The sequence below is a fragment of the Neomonachus schauinslandi genome, chromosome 8 (assembly GCF_002201575.2).
Source record: "Neomonachus schauinslandi chromosome 8, ASM220157v2, whole genome shotgun sequence".
NCBI classification, from domain to species: Eukaryota; Metazoa; Chordata; class Mammalia; order Carnivora; family Phocidae; genus Neomonachus; species Neomonachus schauinslandi.
This window is the reverse complement of record NC_058410.1, coordinates 7,643,335-7,670,174: the sequence shown is the minus strand read 5'-3', so window position 1 is coordinate 7,670,174 and position 26,840 is coordinate 7,643,335. Positions and strand designations below refer to the sequence as shown.

At 39.8% G+C, this 26,840-nt stretch overlaps 1 protein-coding gene across 1 annotated transcript in view; it reads left to right on the top strand.

Annotated features, from left to right (window-relative positions):
• The window catches only part of MAP3K4 (mitogen-activated protein kinase kinase kinase 4), a 114,798-nt gene that overhangs the window by 37,989 nt on the left and 49,969 nt on the right, over nt 1-26,840 (top strand). Inside the window, exons 2-3 of the mRNA XM_044917517.1 lie at nt 2,552-2,742; nt 15,894-17,257. Of these exons, the coding sequence (XP_044773452.1) occupies nt 2,552-2,742; nt 15,894-17,257 (1,555 nt within the window). The remainder of the gene's footprint in view (nt 1-2,551; nt 2,743-15,893; nt 17,258-26,840) is intronic.

The following is a 26,840-nucleotide window of genomic DNA, read 5'->3' as shown; positions in this document are numbered from 1 at the left end:
ACACAAGCAGGGGGAGTGGGAGAGGGAGAAGCAGGCTTCTCACGGGGCTCAGAGCAGGGAGCCCGATGCAGGTCTCCTTGAGAGAGAGAGAACAAGCAGGGGAAGTGGCAGAGGGAGAGAGAGAAGCAGACACCCCGCTGAGCAGAGTGCCTGATGGGGGGGGCTCCATCCCAGGACGCTGGGATCGGGACCTTAGCTGAAGGCAGACACTTAACCAACTGAACCACCCAGACACCCCCAAGATTTTTATTTTTAAATAAGCTCTGCTTACTTAAGCGTGGGGCTCGAACTCCCAACCACGACTGAGCTAGCCTGGTGCCCCTACTCTTAATGTTATGCAGATGAGTAAGGAACTCATGTTCTTTCAGTGGGTGGTGAATGGGTCCGGTGACTTCCGAGGCTTATAATAGGAATAGTAGCAATCATTGAGTGAACCCCCAGTCTATTTTTACTCTTTTGTTAAGCATGCATTATTAGGGGCGCCTGGGTGGCTCAGTTGTTAAATGCCTGCCTTGGGCTCAGGTCATCGAGCTGGCACTGGGCTCCCTGCTCCGCAGGAAGCCTGCTTCTCCCTCTCCCACTCGCCCTGCTTGTGTTCCCTCTCTCGCTGTCTCTTTCTCTGTCAAATAAATAAGTAAAATCTTTAAAAAAAAAAAAAAAGCGTGCATTATTGGATTTAATCCTCATTGGAGTCTAAGTATTATCCTTATTTTGTAAATGTGCAGTGTGGAGATTTTAAATAATTTGGCTTAGGCTTGCACAGCTAATAGCCAGCACAGTCAGGATTTGAACCGAAGTCCCTCAGACCACAAAATCTGCAGTGTTAATCATTCCAAAACTGTGCTAGTAAAGTAAGCACTACAACCCAGGGAGATGAGATTAACAACCTTGTCATGGATAGCCATGTCTTCTCATCAGCTGAGTCAACTATTTTACAGTGAGTGTAGAAGAAGTGGATATAGGGAATTTCAAGTTCATCTGGAAGTTGTATTATTTGTTGTATGACTCTGATGCTTCAGTTATAGATGTGGTTAGCCTAAGGGAATACGTATATTTAAAACTTATTTTTAACTTTGCTCACGGTTTTATTTGTTGTAGTTAGCTTTCAGGGTATTTCATTTGTATGTCTTAAATATGTGTGGGGGCACAGTACTCACAGTGCCTAGAGTAATCTTGTCGGTTAAATCAGTTTTGACCTGAGGGATTCTTTATGGATTTCAGTGCTGTAAATTTATATAATTCTGCAGCATTTTTATTTTTTGAAAGTTCGTTTTCTGAAGTTTTATTTGTCAGTATAACTCAATAATAATGGTATCATCTATTTTAGAGTGGTTTTTCTTTTTCCATCTTGATTTTGTAATACCTTTGATTTTATATCAGGATATAAATTGCCAGGAAGAACACTGGTTATAGCTTGGATATAATTTGGAGTTATGTTTGTAAACTATGAGGTGTATTTTAAATTTTTTTTTTTTTTTTTATTGAGAGAGAGAGAGAGAATGATAGAGAGTGAGCGCATGAGAGGGGGAGGGTCAGAGGGAGAAGCAGACTCCCTGCTGAGCAGGGAGCCCGATGTGGGACTCGATCCTGGGACTCCAGGATCATGACCTGAGCCGAAGGCAGTTGCTTAACCAACTGAGCCACCCAGGCGCCCTATGAGGTGTATTTTAGAAAGAATATTCAGAATGGGATAGACTGTGGTGTATATCTGAAAGGAACTTCATGATTGATTCCTTCTAGTTTGCTGTTTGGGGATTGTATTTGTTCTGTTTGTATCAATAAGTTTGTTGTTGTTGTTGTTAGCTTTGCAAAAATAGAACTTCATCAAAATAGTGATATTATTTGAGAAATTGGCTGGGGATAGAGGATTGGCAGGAAGCATTACCAGAGAACAAGTTGATGAGGAGTTGCATTTTGAGGATAAAGAGAAGCTAATTCCTTTTTCTTCTTCCACCGTGTCCTTCTCCCCCACTGCTCCCCCTGAGCTCTGCACTGTGGTGGTTTGCAGAAGACATAGAAACACTGGCCTACACTAAGTTGTCAGTACCGGACCCCTGCGTTGCTGCTCCGATCACAGTAGAGTGTGCGTGTGCTTCCTGCCGTGTGTGCTTCGAAAGGAGGAAGCGCCCCCTGAGGTCCGGGGCAGGGCTGTACTTGCCCACTGGTCCTCGAGCCTCCAGTGCCTGGCACGCAGCTGCATACTCCGTTCTCGCTCAGTTGTATCTTCTAGCCCTTTGCTCTCCTTCTCCTCAGTCTGTAAGTCTTTAGGTTTAAACTCATTTTTGTCCGAATCCCATAAACAGCAGAAGCTGCACCCCTGCTCTGCCCGTGTGGTATTCGTGTTGTCCGGGCTCCGAGCAGAAGCCGTCACACACGTTACTCCCTTGTGAGTTCCACTAGTGCAAATAGAGGAGAAAGACTGCATTGCTGAGGAGGGGACGTAGTCATAGAAAAGTTTTACAAAGAGTTCTTAAAAGAAGCTTCCAGTAGTTTAAATTTGAGGTCACTTCATACGTTCCTGAGTATTTTCTTTGCTTTCGGTCTTTTATAGGCAAGAGCGCACGTTGGGAGATTCAGCTTGCAAGAATTCGGAGTCTGATCCAGAGGACTTTTCAGATGAAACCAATACGGAGAACCTTTATGGCACCTCTCCCCCCAGCACACCTCGGCAGATGAAACGCATGTCTGCCAAGCTCCAGAGGAATAGTGTAGGGAGGCCTGCCAGTCGATCTGGCTTGAAAGGTGAGTCTGGTACTGGCACTTTTGATGCACGATGTGGGTAATCCTTTCTACGATAATGTTTTTCCTTTTATCTTATATTTGATTTTAATGCTGCTTTTGAATTTCATTTCTTAATTTTTGAATTACCATCAGCAGTATTGTTTTTTGTTTTTTTTTATAAAGATTTTATTTATTCATGAGAGATAGAGAGAGAGAGAGGCAGAGGCAGAGGGAGAAGCAGGCTCCCCACGGAGCGGGGAGCCCGACGCGGGACTCGATCCCAGGACCCTGGGATCATGACCTGAGCCGAAGGCAGACGCTTAACCGACTGAGCCACCCAGGCGTCCCAGCAGTATTGTTAATAAAGGAGAAAATAATTCTCCAGAGATAGAAAGGTTTGTCCTGAGTAATTGTTAAAGCCGATGGTGTGAAGCATTTGTATTTCTTTTGGTGAGTAGAAGAGGCCAAGTGTGCATGAATCCGTGCACTCATCTAAGATGGCTGCTGGTATATGAGCGAGGTGGCTTTTTTTATTCTTTGAATCCCTAGCTTTTGCTTCCAGACATGATGTAGTGGGCAGTTTGGGAGCAGCAGAGCCAGGCTTCCCTAACCAGTCTGTGCCCTGTGCTCTCTGTCAGTGACCCTGGTGCTGCCCTAAGTGCGTACAGCCCGCCTCCTTGCTAAAGCACAGCGCGTGGATGGTACCCCACACCCAGTCACGACAGACAGAACTTCTGTTCTACTTTTCTCTTTGTTTGGAATCTCAGAGCCCAGATAATGTTCTGTTCCTAGAAGCTGGGAGTGTTTTCTGTTTTCGTTTCATACTTCCTCCAGCATGTCACAGCTGTTCTTTCCTGAGGTAGATAAATCAAATCGTGCTGACCTGCTGCCTCCTTGTTCCCTACTTTCTGGCTTAGATCCTCAGGTCACTGAAGCCTTATGGTTTTAGAATTCTGCTATTAATTTCAGCAAGCCACTTGTCCTAAAACTGATCTCATAGCTTTTTGGAATTCATTCGTCTCTTGCTGCACAAAGTATAGATTTTATTCTTTATTTTATCGGAGAAATTTCCCCTATCACATGCTGTCCCTTACTGACATCAAGTTCATGCCCATTTCTCCCTTTCTTTGGCCCGTGTTCTTCCTTTCTGTTTGGCCAGATTCCCCTTCCCACACGTATCTTCCACACGTTGACCTCTTGTGGTTGTAAGGTGGCAAGTTCACTCTGTGTCCCTGTTGGAGCCCTTCCTCAAGAAAGAAGGCAGGCAAGAGAAACGGATTTTGTTGTATTTATTTGCTTGGATGAAATCTTGCCCCAGGAAGAATTCCTAAGCAGTAATAGTCTTTCTTTTCCACTGGGAAGGTGATTTTTTGCTTTCTTTTTTTATTTTAAGGAGTTTTAAAATTTTCAAATTAATTATTTTTAAAATAAGTATTTACAAAAATATTTTAAAGATTTTATTTATTTTAGAGGGAGAGAGAGTGTGTGCACACGGGTGGCAGGAGGAGCAGATGGAGAGGGACAAGCAGACTCCATGCTGAGTGTGGAGCCAATGTGGGGCCTGATCCCACTATCCTGAGGTCATGATCTGAGCCAAAATCAGGAGTCAGATGCTTAACCAACCAAGCCACCCAGGCGCCCCAGGATTTTTTTATTTTTATGTAATCTCTACCCAGTAGGGCTCGAATTTACAATCCCAAGATCAAGAGTCACATGTTCTACTGACTGAGCCAGCCACGCCCCCGATTTTTTGCTTTATTTACACTAGGATGTTCACCTGTGACCTGTACTTACTACCCCCTCAGAAACTTAATAGCTTTCCAGTGCAGTTTATCATCTTTAAAATCAGTCTTTATTCATTTTCTCAGAGATGTCTGTAGAAGTTCCTCATCCAAAACAGGTGTTGCTGAAGTAGCATCTACTGAATCAATGTTAGTTAATACAGTTTCGCTTCGAGCTGGTAAAACTGAGAAGATGCCGATAGCACATCTGCTTTTTCGTCACTTATTGATCCATACTATTTTGGGATAGGAGTTGAGGGCATAATTCTCACATTTGATAGATTGAGAAAGTGAGGTCTAGCGTTTGTAAAGCAACTTGAGGCCAGAAGGCTTGAGATAGGGACAGGACTATTTTTAGAAGTAGTCCTCCTGGTACTCGATTTGGACTTTTTCCTAGTATAAGCAGTAGATGTTAAGCTTACCTGCATGCAGTACTTGAGTTAACTCTACTGCCTCACTGATCAGTCAGAAAACCAGTCACTAGATTTTTTTTTAAAAAGATTTATTCATTTGAGAGAGGGAGAGAAAGAGTGGGCGCTTGTGTTCATGGGGGCGGGGAGGGGCAGAGGGAGAGAGAAACGTAAGCAGACCCCGTGCTGAGTGCAGAGCCTGACGCATGGCTCCATCTCAGGACCCTGAGATCACCACCTGAGCTGAGACCAAGAGTCGAACACTTAACCGACCGCGTCACCCAGGTGCCCTCAGTCACTGGCTCTTTGTTGAGTGCCTACTGTCCTTCCGGGGTGTGTGGGAAATAGAAGATGGAAGTTTGTCTCTTTTCCTTCAATTTCTTTCAACTGTTTATTTCATAAAATTACAGAATCTTAGATCTGGAAGGGGTCTTAGAGACCATTTATTCCAGTTCCTGCCGTTTTTCAGGTAAAGAAATGGATGGCCATACATCTTTTGACTTGTACCTGCCTAACAGCAGACCTAGGAAACCAAAATCCTTAAAAATGTATTCTTTTTCTTATTGTAAAAGATTACGTGTTATAGGAAACTTAGAAACTACAGACAAAAAGAAAGAAAAATACCTGTAAACTCAATATAGAGAAGTATTAACTGTTACCCTCTGTGGTGAAAGCCCCATCTCGTGTGGGAAGCATGCAGGTAAACAGGCCGTGCAGGCTCACGCGGTGGAGCTGGGATGAAGGCTGGTGAGGAGAGGCTGCTGTGGGTGGCCACAGCAGGGGGTGGGAAGCCGTGGGGCTCGAAGACTTGTGGAACAAGTGACATTTGTGCTATGACCTGAAGGCTGAGGCCGGGAGACCCATATTTCAAACTAGTGTGTGATTCATGATAATATATTGGTCCCTTAGTATTTTCAAGAGCTTTTAGAATTAGTTAGGTTGGTCAGATTTATTTTAAAAGCTTTCCAAGGAAATATGAACTGGTGCATTCTCTCTTTCTCACTGCCGCAAGCAAAGGCTCTCTGAATCATACCATTCACTTTAGAACTGCAGTCCAAGTTGGACTCATCTTTTTAATAAATGTCACCAATAATATTTGCATTTTTCTGGTTATCTATTGCTGTGTAACAAACCACCCCAAAACTTAGTGGCATGAAAGAACAACCATTTTATTGTGCTCATGATTCTGTGGGCCACATATTTAGGCAGGTCGCAGCTTGTCTCAGACCCATCGTGTCTGGAGCTTTAGCTGGAATGGCTCAGTTGGCTGGAGATGTTGTCATGGCCTGAATAGGGCCCTAAGTGTGAGCTTTCAGTTCTTCTCCACGTGGTGTCTGCTGAGTCTTTGTGGTCCAAGATGGCTCCTTTACTCACATGTCTGGCATCTGGGCTGAGAGCTGGCTGGCATTGTTTTTGTTTTCCCCACATGACCTTCCACATGGCTATCCTGGGATTCTTCACAGCATACTTGTTCCTGGGTAATTAGAACTCTTATGTGGCAGTTAGCTTCCCCTGGAGCAAGTGTCATGAGAGAGCAAGGTGAAAGTTGTAAGGGTTCTTAGCTTAGGAAGTCACATAACATCACTTCTGCTGCATGCTTTGGCCACACAGGGCCACCAAAAGTCAGTGTGGGAGGGGACCACCCAGGGCATTTCAGCAGCAGGAGGTGTGGTTGTGGGCTGTAAGGGACTAGCTCCTACCTGCATCTGATATAAAGCTTTGGGGAATTAGTGTCCGGTCATTCATACTATCTTTATGCCTCCAGCCCCTCTCCTTTTGTAAATGCAGACAACATCATAAGCATTCCTGAAGGACTAGAAGGACACAGAAAGGTAACTGAGGGCACTATGTTGCAAGGAGGTGAGAGTAACCATTATTTTTTTTTTTTTTTAAGTAATGGTGGCCATTGTCATGAACTGATTATATGGATATGAGTCTTTAAATACTTTTATTATTATAGGCTCAGAGTAACTACTACTAATCTACAGTAGTAACTAACTACTATAGATTTATTTATTTATTTTTAAAGATTTTATTTTATTTGAGAGAGAGAGTGAGAGAGAGAAAGAGCACAAGAGGAGGGAGCGGGAGAGGGAGAAGCAGGCTCCCCGCTGAGCAGGTAGCCCGATGCGGGACTCGATGCTGGGACTCCAGGATCACGACCTGAGCCGAAGGCAGTCGCTCAACCGACTGAGCCACCCAGGCGCCCCTAGATTTATTTTTTATAATTGGAAATTCAGTCCCAGGCCACTTTCTAACCAACTGGCTATAAATCGAGAGTTCCCATGAGACCCTCTTCAGTTTCCATAATTTGCTAGAACTGTTCAGAACTCAGAAACACACTTTACTTGTGTTTATGATTTATTATAAAGGACTCAGGAATAGCCAAATGGAAGAGATGCATGGGGCAAGGTGTGGGGCGTGACATGGACCCTCCGGGTCCTGCTGGCATTAGCCTCCCACTGCCTGGATGTGTTCACCAGCCTGGAAACTCATCACATTTCCTTGTTAAAGAGTTTTTAGAGAGTTTAATCTTCAGACTGCCCCCCTCCCAACACCTTTCTGGGAGGTTAGGGTGGTGGGGGGGGGTGCTGAAAGTTCCAGCCCACTAATTATTTGCTCCTTCTGTGACCAGCCCCATTCTGAAGCTATCCAGGAGCACCCTTTAAGTCACCTCATTAGTATAAAAATAGATGTGATTGAAAGGGGCTCCTTATGAATAATAAAAGATGCTCCTATCACTTAGGAAATTCCAAGAGCTTTTAGCAGTTCTGTGCCAGGAACCTGGACAAAACCCAAATATATTTCTTATTATACCTCAGTGAGCAACTGCTAGCAAAGGTATGAGGAGATGGCAGCTTTGATACAAGGCTAATGGGAGTGTAAATTGTCTCAATCCTTGGGGGAGGGTAATTTGTTAATACAGTCAAGTTGTGGTTGGTTATGTCCTTGACCCTGCAAATCCGCTACTGGGAGTAGACTTTTAGAGAAGTTCCTGCAAATGGGCACAACAAATCCTGCAAAAAGATTCATTGTGTCATTCATTGTTTGTGATTTCCAGGCATAATATACAGTTGTATAACCACCAAGCAGGGTAATTCAAAACAAGTGTCTGTCATAGTGGTTGTCTGAGCTGCCAGGGGACTTAGGAGAGAGGAGACCTGCAGGGAGGTGAAGGACATAGTGAGGTCGCCTTTGTTGGGATGGGATGGCGGTGGGGGTGGGGTGTGAAGGATGAAAGAGCTGAGGTTGCCATTGTTGGGGCAGGATGGCGGGGTAGGGGGGTGAAGGGCAAAGGCGAGGTCGCCATTGTCGAGATGGGATGTGGGTGTGAAGAATGAAGGTGAGGTTGTCATTGTTGCAGCGTTTTATTTCTTGCTTTATGTTGGTGGACTCTCAAATGATTGCCAGTTTAGAAGTTTTCAAAAAGATATTTTATCTAATTTTTTGCATTTCCCTGGGAATGTTAAAGACATTTTTTTTTTAAAACATGAACTTCTGCTTTTATTTTTTTATTTTATTATTTTATTTTATTTTTTTTAAAGATTTTATTTATTTATTTATTTGACAGAGAGAGAGAGAGCGAGAGCAGGAACACAAGCAGAGGGGTGGGAGAGGGAGAAGCAGGCTTCCTGCTGAGCAGGGAGCCCGATGCGGGGCTGGATCCCAGGACCCTGGGATCATGACCTGAGCCGAAGGCAGACGCTTAATGCCTGAGCCACCCAGGCGCCCCTGAACTTCTGCTTTTAGAAGCTCTGATAAATATGATAGCAATGTTATGATGTCTAAGTGTGAACAGTTAGTTCCTTATTACCTAAAAAAAGGCAGCTATGTGACGTCCTGACTGATGTAACCTACCAGTTAAGCTCTTGAATTAGCTCACTGACCAGGCCTGATTTCATACTTTGATGAGTAGCAGGAATTAATTATTGTACTTTTGGATAATGGTAAATAACTGCCAAATTATAGCAATTAAGATTTTAATAATTTTTGGTCAATAATTAGTCATATATAGCTGTTCTTCTTAAGATTGGCTTAAGGGAGAGATAGTCAAACTATCTCATCCTTAAATTTTTGTGCCTTTTAATATAGCAGAAGGAAGTAAATCTAGTTCATCTCACAGTTTAAATAGGTTAAATAAGAATTAAAATACTCAAGCCACGTCCTTTTCAGAATGAATCTGCCTTGTAATCAGTATCAGTTCCATTTTGCTAGCAATATTATAATATACTGCAATAGCCAAATTATAGAGATAGAACGAATATCTTAAGATATTTATATCAGAATTTGAACTTATGTGCATACACATATATACACATACTGATTTCCCTATCATAAATATCTCAAAGTGTATGTGTATGTGTGTGTATAAGTCTGTGTTTTTGCTAACAGTAGTAAGATTAGCAATGTGTTTTTGAGAGTATAATACTGCTGTAAAATTGAGCTGATAAAATGGTTACAAGTCAGATTCAGTCTGTAGAGTTCACCCTTGAACAATGCCGGGGTGAGGGTTTGATGGCCAACTCCCTGCAGAGTCAAAAATTGGTGTATAACTTTTGACTCCCCAACGACTTAACTTCTAATAGCTTACTGTTGACCAGAAGCCTTACCATGACATAATTAGTTGAATAACACATATTTTATATATGTATTATGTACTGTATTCTTACAATGTAGTAAACTAGAGAAAATAAATTTTTATTTATTTTATTATTATTATTTAGAGAGGACCAGGGAGGGGCAGAGGGACGGAGAATTTGAAGCAGGCTCCATGCCTAGTGTGGAGCCCATTGCAGGGCTTGATCTCACAACCCTGAGATCATGAGCTGCACCTAAATCAAGAGTCAGATGCTTCACTGACTGAGCCTCCCAGGCACCCTGAAAAGGAAATGTTTTTTAAGAAAATCTAAGAGAAAATACATTTACAGTATATATCAAAAAAAATCTGTGTATAAGTGGACCTGTGCAGTTCAAACCCTTGTTGTTCAGTGGGTCAACTATGTAGTCAGTCACATGATTGTTCATTGTTAACTAGAGTGGACCTAAATCTGTATTTCAGCTCTTCAGTCTAAACTCAGCCTGATAGTCAAAGTTCTGTTTCAGACTCTCCATATACAGTCTCACTGTTGCATCCATACTCTCTTCTTCTTACCTTTGTGTCTCTTCATGCTCTTCTTCTCTGGCTTAAAAGATACTCTTGACTTCTTGCTACCCTTGTTTGAGCTCTGTCCATTCTTCAAAGCCCCCAGTCAAGGGGGCTTTGTAGTGGTGTTATTTAAAGTCTTTACAGATTAGTTACCCGCTATAATCTGCTGTTTATGACACTCAGTGTCTAACCTTTCCTTGGGCAGTTAGTACTGGTCTGTGAGCACCTGTGACAGGTGTTAACAGTGGTGTGATGACACGAACATGGGTTAGATCCCTGTCCTAATATTTACCATCTGCTGATGTTCCATGGTAGTCTTCATCACATTGTTGTTGTGAAGATGATGACGGTCTCTGTACAGCTCCTACTTGAAAATAAGGGGGTTGACTAAAGCAGTGTTTCCCAAAAATGTGCCATTCTAGCCAGGTTGAATCAGAGACACTGGGAGTGGGCTCAGGAGTCTGCGTTTTAGCAAGAACCTAAGTGATTCTTAATGTTGACTGATACTTGAGAACCATGAATTCGATCTCTAAGCCCCTGCAGATTGCTGACATTGCGTGGACAGGACATCATTGCTCTAATGACCATCTCACACTTAAAGGTAAAGAGCAGCCATCTGTTTATGCTTACTCACTTGAGAGCTTGAGGAAGGCCCGTGTGTTGAATATGGATAGTACTCATATGGGAGAGCAGAAGTATTCAAGGACTTGATAAAAAATACATTTTATACATATTCTAAGGAGCCAGTTCTAGATATGGATGGTGGGAAAATTCAGTTGAATCTGTCGTATCTGTTTAAACTAGTGAACCGTATTGCTTGTCGTTGGTTGCTTTTGGTTTCATTATAAAATTTTTTTTCTTTTCCTTTCATGCGCTTCTGATGAGGCAGGAATTATTGGTGATTGGCCAAAGGAAAAAGTAACTACTTCGGAAGATCGCTGTAACTGCGCTAACCAAATCACACCATTTAATTTACAGCCACTCAGGAGATCAGATGTCCCATTAGTTTTACTGAAGTTATTATGAACTAGTTTTATAATACTATAATGAGAACTTGTCATGTAATACATTCTGTCTACTTTTGATTTATTCTCCTTTTCAGAAGCTGTTTGTATTTGACTTTTTATTAATTGCAAAGGGATTTAGTATTAAAAGAAAACTAGATGTAGAAACAAACTTGTCCATTATTAATGGGCTTTCAAGTTACTATTAAAAGTTTTACACTCATGTCAGATTGGGTACAGACAGAATATAAAGTGCTTGGGAATAAAAACTGTGTCTCAGCTTATAGATTTCTTTTCACTCCCAACACTGTAGTACTTCGCAATCTCCCTTAACTGACAGGTCCCTTATGGTTTCATAGAGGACTACCTGGTCACTGATTGCTAGGAAATACTCTTGTGTTTCCTTTGTCCATCACAAATATATTATTTGAAAAGTACAGCTACTGAAATAAATAGATTGATTTTTTTTCATGGTAGCTAGACTAGGGATTTAGTCTATTTTAAGTTTAAATTACATCATTTTAAAACACGATGATGTATCAGTTTCCATTTGTGTATTTTTTTTCAAAACCAACTTGATTTTTTGTTTTGGAAAAAAAAAACAAAAAAACTCTTATGTTCCATCTTGTGCCTTTCCCTATTTGGTTTTCTTTACACACATTGTAAATCCAAATAAGCCATTGCTTTATGTAAACACAAAATTTTTAAAAATTGTATAATATACCATTTTGTATGCTGTGAGGTAAGCTTAACAAGATTTGTATGTAATCTGCAAAAATTAGTTTCTTAGGCTACTAAAATTTGATTCTTCTTATACTGAAAAATGGGACTATGGCATTTTTTTTCCCTGTTGAGTCCTTTTAATTATTGAAATAAAGATCAAGGCTGAGAAGTTTTATCTTTTAATATTTTCATGCTTTGAATATTAGCTTCCTAGAAAATATAGCATGGTTTTGGGCATAATGTTTATAGCCCAGTCTTCTGGAGTTAAGAAAAACTATCCTAGCTACTCTCAGTTAACCCTTTGTTTTCCTTAGAATCTTTAAATCATGGATTAGAAGAACATTTATGAGTTATATAAGCCAAGTAATACGTTTTCACTGTTCACTATTACTTTCAAATTATAAGTGGTATGCAAACATTCTCTGGCCATTATCAATAATGTTACTCTATATCATTTTATAAAGTTTTGTTAGGATCCTAAATCCTAAGCTAAAAAAATTGTTTTTTATTGCATAAATACTTGATTTCTTTGATTCAAAACCATTTATTTGGATGTATGTACCAATACAGCATTCTCTTCTAGGTCTGCATTGCTTCTCTTCTGTACACGTTTCTTGGTTGTTCTTATGTATTCTATTCTCCTGGTATTAAATAACATGTGTATATACTGATGACTTCCAAATCTGTATCTTTGGATTTCTCTCCTGAGCTCAAGACCCACATTACTTACCTACAGATATCACCAACATAGCTGTCCCATAGACCCCTCAAATTTAGTGTATTAAAAACTAAACTCATTATCTTTACCTCTAGCCTTAAACAGTGATACCATGTATGTCATTTTGTGTTTCATAGTGACAAAGTACAGTATCAATTCCTATCTTGAAAAATAAAATATGGTGGAGTTAAATTTGGAAGCACTTGTTAGCTTTGCTTTCAAATAACCATTGTTTTACCAAGTAGAGATGAATGGTATGTATGTGCTATGTCAATAAAGGTATGAAGAACACAGAGAAAACATCGAAGAGGAGACAAAGGCCGGGCTTGGGCAAATTTTTTATGAATGAATATTGATAGGCATTTGTAGCTAGAAACAAAATTATGAAGAAATTTTTTTGAATGGATTGCATAAAAAGTTTTAAGACCTTTAGAAGTAAGATAGATTATGGGGCGCCTGGGTGGCTCAGTCGTTAAGTATCTGCCTTCGGCTCAGGTCATGATCCCAGGATCCTGGGATCGAGCCCCGCATCAGGCTCCCTGCTCGGTGGGAAGCCTGTTTCTTCCTCTCCCGCTCCCCCTGCTTGTGTTCCCTCTCTAGCTGTGTCTCTCTCTGTCAAATAAGTAAATAAAATCTTTTTTTTTAAAAAGAAGTAAGATAGATTAAAACTACAGATAAAAATTCGATCATTTAAAAATATTGGTAATTAAAAAGTAATAATAACCGTTTTTATATTAAAATGTAGCAAAAATCCCTATAGGCAGATAAAATCCTTTTTGATGGACCATAAAGGAAATTAGTGCGCATGCATGCCTGTAGGGGAGGGGAAGGGGCAGGGGGAGAGGGAGAAACAGAATCCTAAGCAGGCTGTATGCCCAGAGTGGGAACCCAATGTGGGGCTCAGTCTCATGACCCTTAGATCATGACCTGAGCAGAAATCAAGAGTCAGATGCTTAACTGAGCTACCCAGGTGCCCCTAAAGTTCTTCTTTTAAAACTATTTTAATTTAAATTGATTAGAAGGTAAATTGGTTTTATTTATTTACTTTTATTTTTTTATTTTTTTAAAGATTTTTATTTATTTATTTGACAGAGAGAGACACAGCGAGAGAGGGAACACAAGCAGGGGGAGTGGGAGAGGGAGAAGCAGCCTTCCCGCGGAGCAGGGTGCCCAATGCGGGGCTCGATCCCAGGCCTCTGGGATCATGACCTGAGTCGAAGGCCGACGCTTAAAGACTGTGCCACCAAGGCGCCCCGGTAAATTGGTTTTAAACAGGATTTCTTTAGTGAATTGATTTTGCATATATTAGTTTGTAACCCATATAAATATACCCTATTTCACCACATCTAGGGCGTACTATATTTTAAGAAAAAAAATGCTTGTTACAATTGATGACACAGTGTGATTTTTAAAAAAAATATATTTTTTTTTTTATTTGAGAGAGAGAGCAAGAGAGAGAGCACAAGCAGGGAGAGTGGGAGAGGGAGAAGCAGGCTCCCCACTGAGCAGGAAGCCCGATGCGGGGCTCGATCCCAGGATCCTGGGATCATGACCTGAGCCGAAGGCGGACGCTTAACCGACTGAGCCACTCATGTGCCCCGACACAGTGTGTTTTTATACTTAGAATTTTTATTTTTTATTTACTGAAAGAGCCCTTTTTTATACTTCTTGATATTTAGATACAGGATTTAAAAAACTATTTGTTACTTGTGTGTGTGTGTGTTATAATATATATATTTTATATATATAAAAGCAAAAGTAAAACGTATTAGTGAATATGTTTCTAAAACTTAATCATATCATCAGTTATAAAACATATTTTAATTTCAGAGTTGTTAAAATACAGAATGTGTGACCTGGATTCAGTGACACGAAGTATATCTTGGGTGTGGAGGGGAGACTGGAATGGGGTTTTAGGTTTGGCCATTATCAGTATATGAAGTGGAAGCGAAGATTACGCAGGGAGGGGGAAAGTAAGGCAGAGGAGATCGAAGAGTGGAACTCTGAGAAACACCGTTTTCTGGAGTGAGCCAGGTTCCAAGGAGGAAATTTGAAAAGGAGTGACTTGGGAAGTAGAAAAGAACCCAGAGACTGTTTTATCTAGAAAACAACAGGATGAAGGGATTTCGGTAAGGCAGAGGTGGTTAATAGTGGCAGAAATGCCAAACAGGAAGGAAGGGAGGGTGTGTGTTCATTTCAAAGCTTGGGAGGAAAATTAATAGCACTTTCTATAATTGTTTGACGAGAAAGTGTGATATTTACTTTCTTTGCTTTAATTTTGAATGATTTTATATGCCAGTTGAGGCAAATGATACTGAATTATTCTGTATGTCTTCAGTTTTGTTAATGCTAAATTTAAAATGTTATTGTTCATTTGTGGGAAAGAAGAAACCAAGGAGTAGAGTAAATTAACATTTTTACCTATTATCTGTCTTTCATTTTTTTATGAGAATAATCTGAAAGTGCTTAAAGATTCTTTGCTCAGTCTATTTCATTTTACTAATGAGAGAAGTGACCCAGGAGGGGTGTCTGGGTGGCTCAGTTGGTTAAGCGTCTGCTTTCGGCTCAGGTCGTAATCCCAGGGTCCTGGGACGAGCCCCATGTCGGGCTCCCTGCTGAGCGAAGAGCCTGCTTCTCCCTCTCCCTCTGCCTTCTGCTCTGCCTACTTGTGCTCTTTCTGTCAAATAAATAAACTCTTAAAAAAAAAAAAAAGTGACCCAGGAAACTTATGCGGTCTGCTCCAAGTTAGTAAGTTCAGTTCACGGCGGAGGCAGGGATGGGATGTGTTGTGTTTTTGTTTTTGTTTTTAAGATATTTATTTATTTATTTATTTATTTATTTATTTATTTGACAGAGACAGTGAGAGAGGGAACATGAGCAGGGGGAGTGGGAGAGGGAGAAGCAGGCCTCCCGCTGAGCAGGGAGCCCGATGTGGGGCTTGATCCCAGGACCCTGGGATCATGACCTGAGCTGAAGGCAGGCACTTAACCGACTGAACCACTCAGGTGCCTGGATGTGTTTTCTAAATCATGTTTCTGTCAGGTCTGCTGTGCTGCTTTTCCCTTCTTAAGTCAAAGGTGATTAACTTGTGGTGATTTCGGGTAACTGCACTTTTAGTGTAGAGAAGTGGCTTGTTTTAGATTTGTAGTGGAGAATATTAGAGAGCATAGCAAATATAATAAAGCAGGGAAAATGGATAAAATCTTTTTGGAAATTTAGAGAGAAATGTATATATTTTGAATCTTTTAATTTTCAGCATATGGTTATGATTTTTTTCTCCAGTAACAGCCTGAAAAATAAGTATATGTGAATATCAGTTTTATTGAAGATATTGAGAGTAGCTTCATGTTTTAGAGTTAACACAATGATCTGTTTATTTCTTTTTAATAGAAAAAATGAATGCACCAAACCAGCCTCCCCACAAAGACACTGGGAAAACTGTGGAGAATGTGGAAGAATACAGCTATAAGCAGGAGAAGAAGATCCGAGCAGCTCTTAGGACAACAGAGCGTGATCATAAGAAAAATGTGCAGTGCTCGTTCATGTTGGACTCAGTGGGTGGGTCTTTGCCCAAAAAATCAATTCCAGATGTGGATCTTAATAAGCCTTACCTCAGTCTTGGCTGCAGCAACGCTAAGCTTCCGGTGTCCGTGCCCATGCCTATAGCCAGAACTGCACGCCAGACTTCTAGGACTGACTGTCCAGCAGATCGCTTAAAGTTTTTTGAGACTTTACGACTTCTGCTAAAGCTTACCTCAGTCTCCAAGAAGAAGGACAGGGAGCAAAGAGGACAGGAAAATACATCTGCTTTCTGGTTTAACCGATCTAATGAACTGATCTGGTTAGAGCTACAAGCCTGGCATGCAGGACGGACCATTAATGACCAGGACCTCTTTTTATATACAGCCCGTCAAGCCATCCCAGATATTATCAACGAAATCCTTACTTTCAAAGTTAATTATGGGAGCTTTGCCTTTGTTAGAAATGGAGCTAGTTTTAATGGTACTTCAGTAGAAGGGCAGTGCAGAGCCCCTCATGGAACAAATATGGTGGGTTATTCAGCATATCATGAGCATCTCCAACGCCAGAGGGTGTCGTTTGAGCAGGTAAAGCGGATAATGGAGTTGCTGGAGTACATAGAAGCACTTTATCCATCGTTGCAGGCTCTTCAGAAGGACTATGAAAAATATGCTGCAAAAGACTTCCAGGACAGGGTGCAGGCACTCTGTTTGTGGTTAAACATCACAAAGGACTTAAATCAGAAGTTAAGGATTATGGGCACTGTTTTGGGCATCAAGAATTTATCAGACATTGGCTGGCCAGTGTTTGAAATCCCTTCTCCTCGATCATCCAAAGGCAATGAGCCAGAAGATGAGGGTGATGACACAGAAGGGGACTTGAAAGAGCTGGAAAGTAGCGCGGATGAGAGTGAAGAAGAACAGCTCTCAGGTCCAAGGGCACTGGAACCCACAGAGCCCACTGACAGCAGTTTCAACATCCATTCGCAGGATTGCGTGCCTAAGAAGCTTGAGAGGCTTGAGTCTGAGGACGACCCTGTTGGCTGGGGAGCACCAGACTGCAGTACAGAAGCAGGCTTTAGTAGACATTGTCTGACTTCTATTTATAGACCATTTGTAGACAAAGCACTGAAGCAAATGGGGTTAAGAAAGTTAATTTTAAGACTTCACAAGCTGATGGACGGTTCCTTGCAGAGGGCACGCGTAGCCCTGGTAAAGAGTGACCGTCCAGTGGAGGTAGGTTTCTGGTAGGCGTTAGTATGGTCTTGTTCTCGGTTCCATTCTTACAGTGTGCTGTGGTGGTTATTACGTCCTTTCGTAGTTTTGATATTTTTAAGGTGTAACTGGTAGTTACTGTAACTTGCAGATTTAAACATTTCTGTAAAGCACTGTGATAAATGCGGAAATGGATCTACGAAAACTGTATGAAGTTTAGTGAATTAAGTGGAAGGTGGTATGTGGAGGAAAAAAATCCAGCCATATAAATATAGGATGGAGAAGGACAGGCTAGGTATAAATAAAGAGGGAAGAAAGCCACAATCATGGGTGACCACAGGCTGAATATGAGTCAGTAAAAAAGCCAACATGATGCTAAAATATTTTTAAATGAATATGGCATCCGAGGTCATGGATACGGTTCTTTCTCTATTCTTTGCAATAGCTTGTTCCCTTTTTGAGTAGCATGTCCAGTTTTTGGCCACTGTATTTTAAACCAATAAAAACAGATACTACACATGATTTTAGCCAAAAGAGCTGTGAGTTGTAGAGAAATGTAAGAATGTAAGAATGATCAAATGATCTTATTTGGCAAAGTTAACGATTAGCATAGATGATAGAAGTTTAAGGAAAGTCTTAGTTATCAAATCCACATTTTGATATGTGAAGATTTCTGTGAGAGGAGTATGCCTCCTAGAAAAAGCAGTTTGAAAACAGTGCAAATTTTGTTTTGATAGCTTCATGTCTCAGAAATTCTTTACTGTTAAGGGTGGTCAAACTAGAAAGGGGCACACTGTTGGATAGCGTTTTTGAGAGGAAGAAGAGCAATTTTTCTCTTGTGGTGAGTTTGCATGTTCATCTGGCTAAAAGCAAAAGCACCCAGATCTTTGAGTTCCTTTATACCTGTCTCTGGTTGTCATTTTCAATTTTAGTAGCTATTTACATACATACGTGTGTACCTTTTATTTTTATTTTTTAAATTTCAGTTTACTGCACAGTCTGGCTGGCTTGGGAGTGAGAGGTGATACAATCAAAGGCATTTTCTTTATAATGGGAAACATTGGAAGAGAACCTCAGTTTATAAGATTTTTATTTTTCATGAACTAGACCATGAACCCTAGGAGAACGGGTCAGACATTCACATCATATAGAAAGATGTTTGCAAAAGGAATCTGGACTTTGTAGCTATAAGAAGTTAGTTTACTTTGAGTATTATTTTAATTACAAGTCTTAAAAGTGAATTTATATATGAGATCCTGTTTTTTTCCTTAAGATTTTTTTTATTTACTTGAGAGAGAGAAAGAGAGCACATGAGCAGGGGGGAGGGGCAGAGGCAGAGAGAGAAGCAGACTCCCTGCTGATCAGGGTGCCCGATTCAGGATTTGTTCCCAGGACCCTGGGATCAATGAGATCTTCTTTGAACAGTATTTTGACTCTGAATGATTTTTTATGTACATCTCTTTATTAAAGCAAATGACTGTTTTCCCCTGTTTAGTCCAAAATAACTATACGATTTTTTTTGAGGTGCAGGTTTCAAAATCAGTAGAACAAAACTAGATACGGAATAAGGATCTGCCATATACTTCAGATGGTGAATGACTTACTTTGATCTAGGTTTTTGGCTGGAGTGGTTCAGTTCTAGTGAGCACACATGTGGGCAAGACAGGGTCGATGATTGATTTTTATTGTGAAACACTATTTTTGAAGTAATATGAATGAAACAGCTCTGGCGGTATTACCTCATCTCTGATTCAGTAGATCTCATGAGAGAGAGGGACTCATGGTAAAGGCCCTGGGAGGCATGTGGGGGCTTCTTAAAACTGCTTTAAACTCCCAACCCCAAATTCTTTTCCTGTTCCCTGAGAACCATTTGTGACAATGAACTGTCCCTACTAATGGTAGAGCTTTGCGTCCCTTAGATGTGTTGGAACAAGAAAAAGATTGGGAATGAGTGCACTACATTTTCTATTAGAACTCAAGTTGAAAACAGATGATGAACTATGGTAGCCCATAGTTTTGAATTCCTGTCAATGTTGTATTCCTTCGGTTTGACCAGTTGAGATTTAACTGCAACGGTTATCCTTATAGAAAAGAAGAGTCATACAAATCCAAAGCTCATAAAGTGTGTAAATTAAAGACTGTTAGAATTACTTGCAGATTGTTTGCTTTTCAAAACAAAAATGAAGTACAGAAGCCCCTGTTTTAAGTTTTGTTTTATAAAATGTTGTGTTTGTCAGATAACAAAAGAGTAACCAAGAGCTGAAGTAGAATTTCAGTCCAAACTAATGAAAGATGAGGTTTCAACATTATAATGAACTCAGTGGGAAAGTAAGACTTATTTTCATTTCCATTTCAGGAACATAATTTCTGGAAGGGGAGGTGTATGTGTGTGTATGTATATGAATGTATGTAGACTTCCTTCTGGGTTTGTTTTAGTCTTTGACTAAGTATGTTGGAGAAAGAGCCACAGTTTTTGAAATCAAGTAACTGGATTCCATTCCTTGGTGTGGGTCTTTCTCACCACATGGCTTTGTAAATGACTTAATCTTTCTGATCCTAAATCATCGCATCTGTAAAATGGCTATAATACTTTCCTACCTACCTCACAGGGTTGTTGTGAGGCTTTAAGAAGGTATTTGTATAAATGGTAAAATACTATAGAAGCCAAATATAAACTATTAATTTTTAGAAGCTTTGTTAATTTTTTTTTCTTTCGAAGCTAACTGTAAGTCAGTATGGGCCAGACTATTCTATATGTTTATCTTTAAAATATATTTAACCTTTTAATTTCTGCCAAATACTCCTGCATTTGAAGGACATACGTTTTAAGCAGTGTATAGGCTTTAGGTTTAAAGACAGTTTTATTTTCATTCTTGATAGAAGCGTCTTGACCAGTGGGCACCACAGAATGTACCCAATACATATCTTCTATGTTGCACTGTTTTTTTGGCTTATGTGGTAACACTAATGAATATAGTTGAAGGATTTCTTGTCTATATCTTTATATTTTTATGCTTTATGATTAAATTACTTGTGATTAGTGTTTATAAATAACATATGATCTTATATTTAATTCCCCTTGGCTTATAAACATGCTTTTATAAAGCAGTTTTTCTCTAAAATTTTATTATATTTTAAAATCTTTAAATTTAAAAACTTGTAATCTTGGGATGATTCTAGATTTATGGAAAACTTGCAAAGATAGTACAGAGTTTTCATATGTTCCTTATGCAGCTTCCTCTAATACTGGCATCTTACTTTACTTTGCTATATTTGTCAAAATTAGTATATTAACATTGGTGTAAGATACTGTTAACTAAACTGTGGACATTATTTGGATTTCTGTTTTTGTGCTACTGTCCCCTTTCTGTTCCAGGACCCAGTCAAGGACACCACCTTGCTCTTAGTCGTGTCTTCTCAGTCTCTTCTGATCTGTGTAGTTGCTCAGTCTTCCCTTGGTTTGCGTTCTGGACGGCTTGTAGAACAGTCTCTGAATTTGAGTTTGTCCGGTGTTTTATCAAGATGAGACTGGGGGCTTGGGCTGGGCAGAAATGCCACAGAGTTGAAGCGCTCCCCATGGCATTGTATTGTCCCTGGTGATGTTAACCTGGGTTCCTCGGTGAAGGTGTTGTCTGCGGGGTTCCTCCACAAGTTAGCAGTTTTCCCTTTCCCTGCTGTACTCTTGGATGTGAGTTACTAGATGCAGCCCACATTCATGGGGAGGGCTGTAGGAGCCCACCTCTAGAAGTAGGGAGTATCTACATGTAGTATTTGGAATTCTTCTGTATGAAAGATTTACCTCTTCCCTCCCATTTATTTATCTCAGTGGGAAGTCATAAATATTTATTTTTTCTTTGGGTTATAATCCAGTGGTATTGTTCTTTCTTTTGTTGCTCAAATTGTTCCTTCTTTAGCCACTGTAACTCTTCCAGTTGGCTTCTGTGTCCTTTTGACATGCCTGCATCTTTTTTTGTATTGTTTTGCTTTTTGAGCAGTTTCTTACTCTATGGCATCATCCTTTATTTTTCCTGTTGCACTCCTGAAATCAGCCATTTCCCCGAGGAGCTCTGGTTCGTTTTATTGGAGGATGTTATTTAGAAATGAAGATCTGGGCACTGGATGTTACTGTTGGGGTGTTATTGCTTCCAGGACCATTCAGTGGTAGAGTTAGAAAATACAGGAATGTCTTCCACCCATTGTGTATGCACAGCTCGATAGTTACTTCTCCTTGCTTACCCATCTGTCTGTCTATCTGTGAGAAATAAACATGAGTTCACACTGATGTCTCAGGCCTAAGCCAGCATCACCAATTTCATCCTAGTCTTCCTCTCCTGCTTATTTGTAATTTTTCCTCTTGTGGTGAGAAACCTGGCTCCCATTACTACAGTTATTTACATATTTGTGCAGCCAGAGTATACACGTAAAGTAGTTTCAGAATTGCTAACCGGGACCCCATGAGGAATAAATTTGCCAACTAGAGTATAGCATTTCAGTACAGTTCTTTTTATCTTTAGTCTTAGAGAGTCACCACAGAATTTTCCAGAGTTAGCTAGGTCAGCACCTTTTTCCTTCACCCTCTTCAGTGAGGTCATATCATTCATTTGTAATATAGTGGTTCACTTAATCTCAGTCTGCATTCCGTCCTGGGATTCCCCAGTGTTCTAGTTGATTTTTTTAAGTTTGCCATAAAGTTTACTTTTTGTGTTGTACAGTCCTTTGGGTTTTGTGCATTTAAAATGTTAAATACCCATAAAATATTTGAGCCATAGGTTGTGGTATGGTTATTTTATGCTCCTTCCTTTTAGCTTTACCATATGAAATTTATACATTTTCAGAAGAAGAGACAGATAAAATTTTTACTTAATGTAGTATATAAAAAAGTATAGTTGCCTGACTGATTGCATGTTATCATGCATATTACCTCAGATCCTAAGGAAAAGTTTTGGTTATTTTATAAATTACTTTCCTTTGAATTAGAAATGATGATGTGATTATTCTAAGTTTAATGACCAATAAAATATTGTTTGTTTTATGATCCAAGAATAATTATGCTGATTTTTTCCTGTAAGCACAACAAACCCTGAAGAGGTTGCCTTCTGTATTCAGAGTGGACAACGCCTATAGAAACCAGGATATAAAATTAACAACAGTCACCATTTATCAAGTCTTCCGCATGCTAGGTACAACCACCAAATGAAGTGGTGGTGTTAATTCTCTATCTTACAAATAAGGAGAGTAGGTAACTTGCCCCAAATCACAGGAGCTGTAGATTGTTGGAGGAATTCAAATCCAGGATTCTGGGATACCAGACTTTAAACTGTGCTAATGGTGTCCAAACCTGGCTGCACACCAGCATTATCCAGGGAGCTTTTGAAAATTCATGTACCTAATGCCCTCTTTGGATATAGGGCAAATCAGAGTCTCTTGGGGTAGGACGTGAGTGCTGCCATTCTTAACAGACCTCCAACGTGCTTCCTATGTAGCTGGACCAGCACCAGTGCAATTCTGGGTAAGCCCATTGGAAACACTAAGTAGGCTACAGTACTCGCCCACCCCCGCCTTCCAGATTAGTGTTCATTAATACAGTTATTATAGTTAATTGTTTTATTTGCTTCAGTCATCACCTATCTGATTTCATTAGTAAAGTTACATGGACTTTGTCATTGAGTAAGTGGCAAGCTGATAAGCACATTCTTGCTCATTTGCCTTTAGGTTTTCTGTTTTCTAAAAGCACACTTACTTGAGGGGAAATAGGAAGTTGTTCTGTGTTATTTTTGACTGCAGTGAGCCAACGGAGTCAAACCTGATGTAAGACGGAGACGATCAGAGGATAGAGCTCGCAGCTCGCAGCGGAGAACTGCATCCCATGAAGACACCACACCAGCAGCAAGACTAGTAGCTAGCATTAACTGAGTACTTGCTGTGTGGAGGCGGGTCGGTCAAGTGATGTGGTCAAGGTTGGGTGTATCCCGTGGGGCAGAGCCAGGGTGTGAATGCAGAACTGCCTATAAAGCTGTGCTCTTCACCATTACAGTATGCTGCCCCTTGAAGTCGTATTTTGTCCCACCTAGTGCTTGGAGTATTTTTTGACGTAGTGGCTAGCATTTGAAAATAAGATTTCACGTGAAAATCTGGATTTTTTTGCTTTCCTTAAAATACTAAGAGGAAGTCTGTCAACCCTGGGCCCACATTCCCACATGATAGCATCTGGCAGGCTCCGATTGACCACAGTGCCCGTTGTTTCTTTCTCTCTTACTGTCACCCTTCCCTAGCCCCCCATTGACATCACCCACCTGGCCCTGTAGGCATTTCAGTTTGTGATACGACCCCTGGTGTAGAATCATAGAAACTTTTGAAGGGTAACAAAAAGTTGATCCTTGAACAACACGGGGGTTAGATGTGCTGATCCTTACACTGTTGAAAATATGTGTGTGATGTTTGACTTCCCCAAAACTTAACTACTAATAGCCTCCTGTTGACTGGGAAGCCTTGTTGATAACCTTAACAGTCAATTAGCATATATTTTATATGTTACATGTACTGTATATTCTTATAATAAAGTAAGCGAGAGAAAAAAATGTTATTGAGAAAATCAGAAGACACATTCACAGTACTGTACTGTATTTTATAAAAAAAAATCTACGTCTTAGTGGACCCACATAGTTCAAACCCGTGCTGTTCAAGGGTCAACTGTATTTTGATCTGTTCCTTTATTTTATAAAACAATACACTTTCTTTTTTTTTTTTTTTTACTTATTTATTCAATGTGTATGTAAAGAAACAAAGTTGCTGCTTATCTTGTAGTCTGGCTCAGAGTAGTAATTCTTTGGTTTGCATCTTTTAGACTTTTTTGTGCTTATATAAATACATATCTTTGTTACGTAATACAGGTCATTTTTAAAAAAGTTTTCATTTAAATTCCCGTTAGTTAACATACAGTGTAATGTTAGTGTCAGGTGTACCATATAGTGATTCAGCACTTCCACACCCAGTGCTCATCATGACTAGTGCTCTCTTTTTTAAAAGTGATAATGCTGTATTTATTCTATGACTGATAGGGTTGTTCCCCACCCCGCCCCCCACTCTTTTCTTTGGATTAGTCCCCATATTGGTATATGTAGCTCTACTTCAGTTCCAGTTAACTACTACATGGGATGCCATCATAGGAATGAATCATTTTACTCTTTTCTTTAAATCCCACCGTCTGCCTCTGGCAACTGTCAGTCTGCTCTCTGTATCTCTGAGTTCAGTTTTGTTTTATTTTGTTTTTAGATTTCACCTACAGGTAGTATCATATGGTATTTGTCTTTCTCTGTCTGACTTATTTCACTTAGCAAAATGTCCTCAAGATCCATCCTTGTCACAAATGGCAGGATTTTCTTCTTTTTTTGGTGACTGAGTAAGATTCCTTTTTATGTACATGTAAAATCTCACACCATCGATAGACACTTAGGTTTTTCCATATCTTGCCTACTGTACATAATGCTGCAGTGAACACAGTGGGTGCACATTTCTTTTTGCGTTAGTGTTTTCCTTTTCTTTGGATAAATACACTGAAGTGGAATTGCTAGATCATACGGTAGGTCTATTTTTAATTTTTGAGGAACTTCTGTACTGTTTTCCATAGTGGCTGCATCAGTTCACATTCCCACCAACAGTGCACAAACATTTCCTTTTCTCCACATCTTTACCAACACTTGTGACTTCTTTTTGATAATAGCCATTCACTGAGGGTGAGGTGATATCTTATTTTGTGTGTGTGTGTGTGTGTGTGTGTGTGTGTGTTGAGATTTATTTATTTATTTATTTATTTTGAGAGAGAGAATAGTGCACGCATGAGCTAAAGGGGCAGAGGGAGAGGGAGAGATTCTCAAGCAGACTGTGTGCTTGGGGTCCGATCTCACAACCCTGACATCATGACCTGAGCTGAAACCAAGAGTCGGATGCTCAACTGCCACCCAGGCGCCCCCCTCATTGTGGTTTTGATTTGCATTTCCCTAATGATTATAACCATTTCACTCTTAATGGGCACTTAATTTTTTTCCTTTATAAGTGGTGTAGCCACAAATACTGTACACATTCCCCTTTATGAACTTCATTGTTTTGTAAGAATGGTTAATTGAAGTGGAAATATGGGGTCATTGGGTATACATATTTAAATCTTTGATCGATATTGCGAAGTTGGCCTTCAGAATGGCTGTACTAATGTATACTTTACCCAGTGGCGTAGGAGAAATCCCATTTGTCCTCATTTTTGCAACCATGATCAGTAAAAACTATAATTTCATTTTAATCTTAATTCTTTTCATTTTTAGTGACATTCAGCTGTTGTCAAGTTTATAGGCCACATGCATGTCTTCTTTGTGTTTTCTTTTATTCATTTTGTTCATTTTCTATTGGGTTTTTTATTATAATCTGGACCTGTTGGAGCTATTTTTATTTTATAGATATTATTCATTTTTTATTATGGCTGTAAATTGTCTTTAACTTGTTTATGTTTTTCACTAGATAGAAATTTAAAATTTTTATTTTAGTCTTGATCACCTTATTTTGTGTGTAGTCAGAGATTATAAAACATTCTATATTTTTTCCCTTATTTTTACATACTTCAGAAATTTTTGTTATGGAAAATTATTAAACCCATGCAAAAGTAGACAGACTAATATTATGAATCCCTTTGAATCTGTATCCCAGCACACTGATTATCAACTCATGGCCAGTACCTCTAGCCACTCGACACCTTCTTCCATCACTTTGAAGAAAACCTCAGGTGTCATCATATTTTATCCTTAAATAGTTCAGGATGTTTCTCTGAAGGATTTGGGCTTGTTCTGGAAATGTACCACAGTACCATTATCACACCTAAAACATAGCATTAACTCCCTTGATCATCAAAGATCAAATTAGTGTTCATATTTTGATTGTGTCACAGTTATCTTGATTTTCTTTAAAAAATATTGTGCAATTTAAGTCAGTTTTCAAATAATCATACAAGGTAAGAGTTCATTATATTTTTCCCCCCACAGATTTTATTTATTTATTTATTTGAGAGACAGAGAGAGAGTTCTTGAGCGGTGGGGAGGGGCAGAGAGAGAGGGAGAGGGGATCTCAAGCAGACTCCGCATTGAGCGCGGAGCCTGATACGGGGCTTGATCCCACAGCCTGAGATCATGACCTGAGCCGAAACCATGAGTTAAGGCTTAAGTGACTGAGCCCCACAGGTGTCCCCAGTTCATTATATTTCTTAAGTCGTTTTTAATCTGTAGCTCCCCTCCCTTTTTTTTTTTTTTGCCATGTATTTATTGAAGAACCTGGACCTTTTATCCTATAGAGATTCTCCTACAGTCTGAATTGTGATTGTGCCTACAGTTGTCCTTTTTGCTTGTTTCCTTTTTCTCTGTGTTCTGTGTAAACTGACTGTAAAAACTAGTGGCTTGATTAGATTCAGGATTTCTTGATTGGTTGATTGATGGTGTTAATACTGCTTCATGGGGACACATATAATGTATGACTGTCTCTTTGAGACATTAGCAGTTAATGATCATAGATCGCTTACTTCAGTAAGGATTGAAAAGTGATATTTCTAATTCTCTTTTCTTCTTAT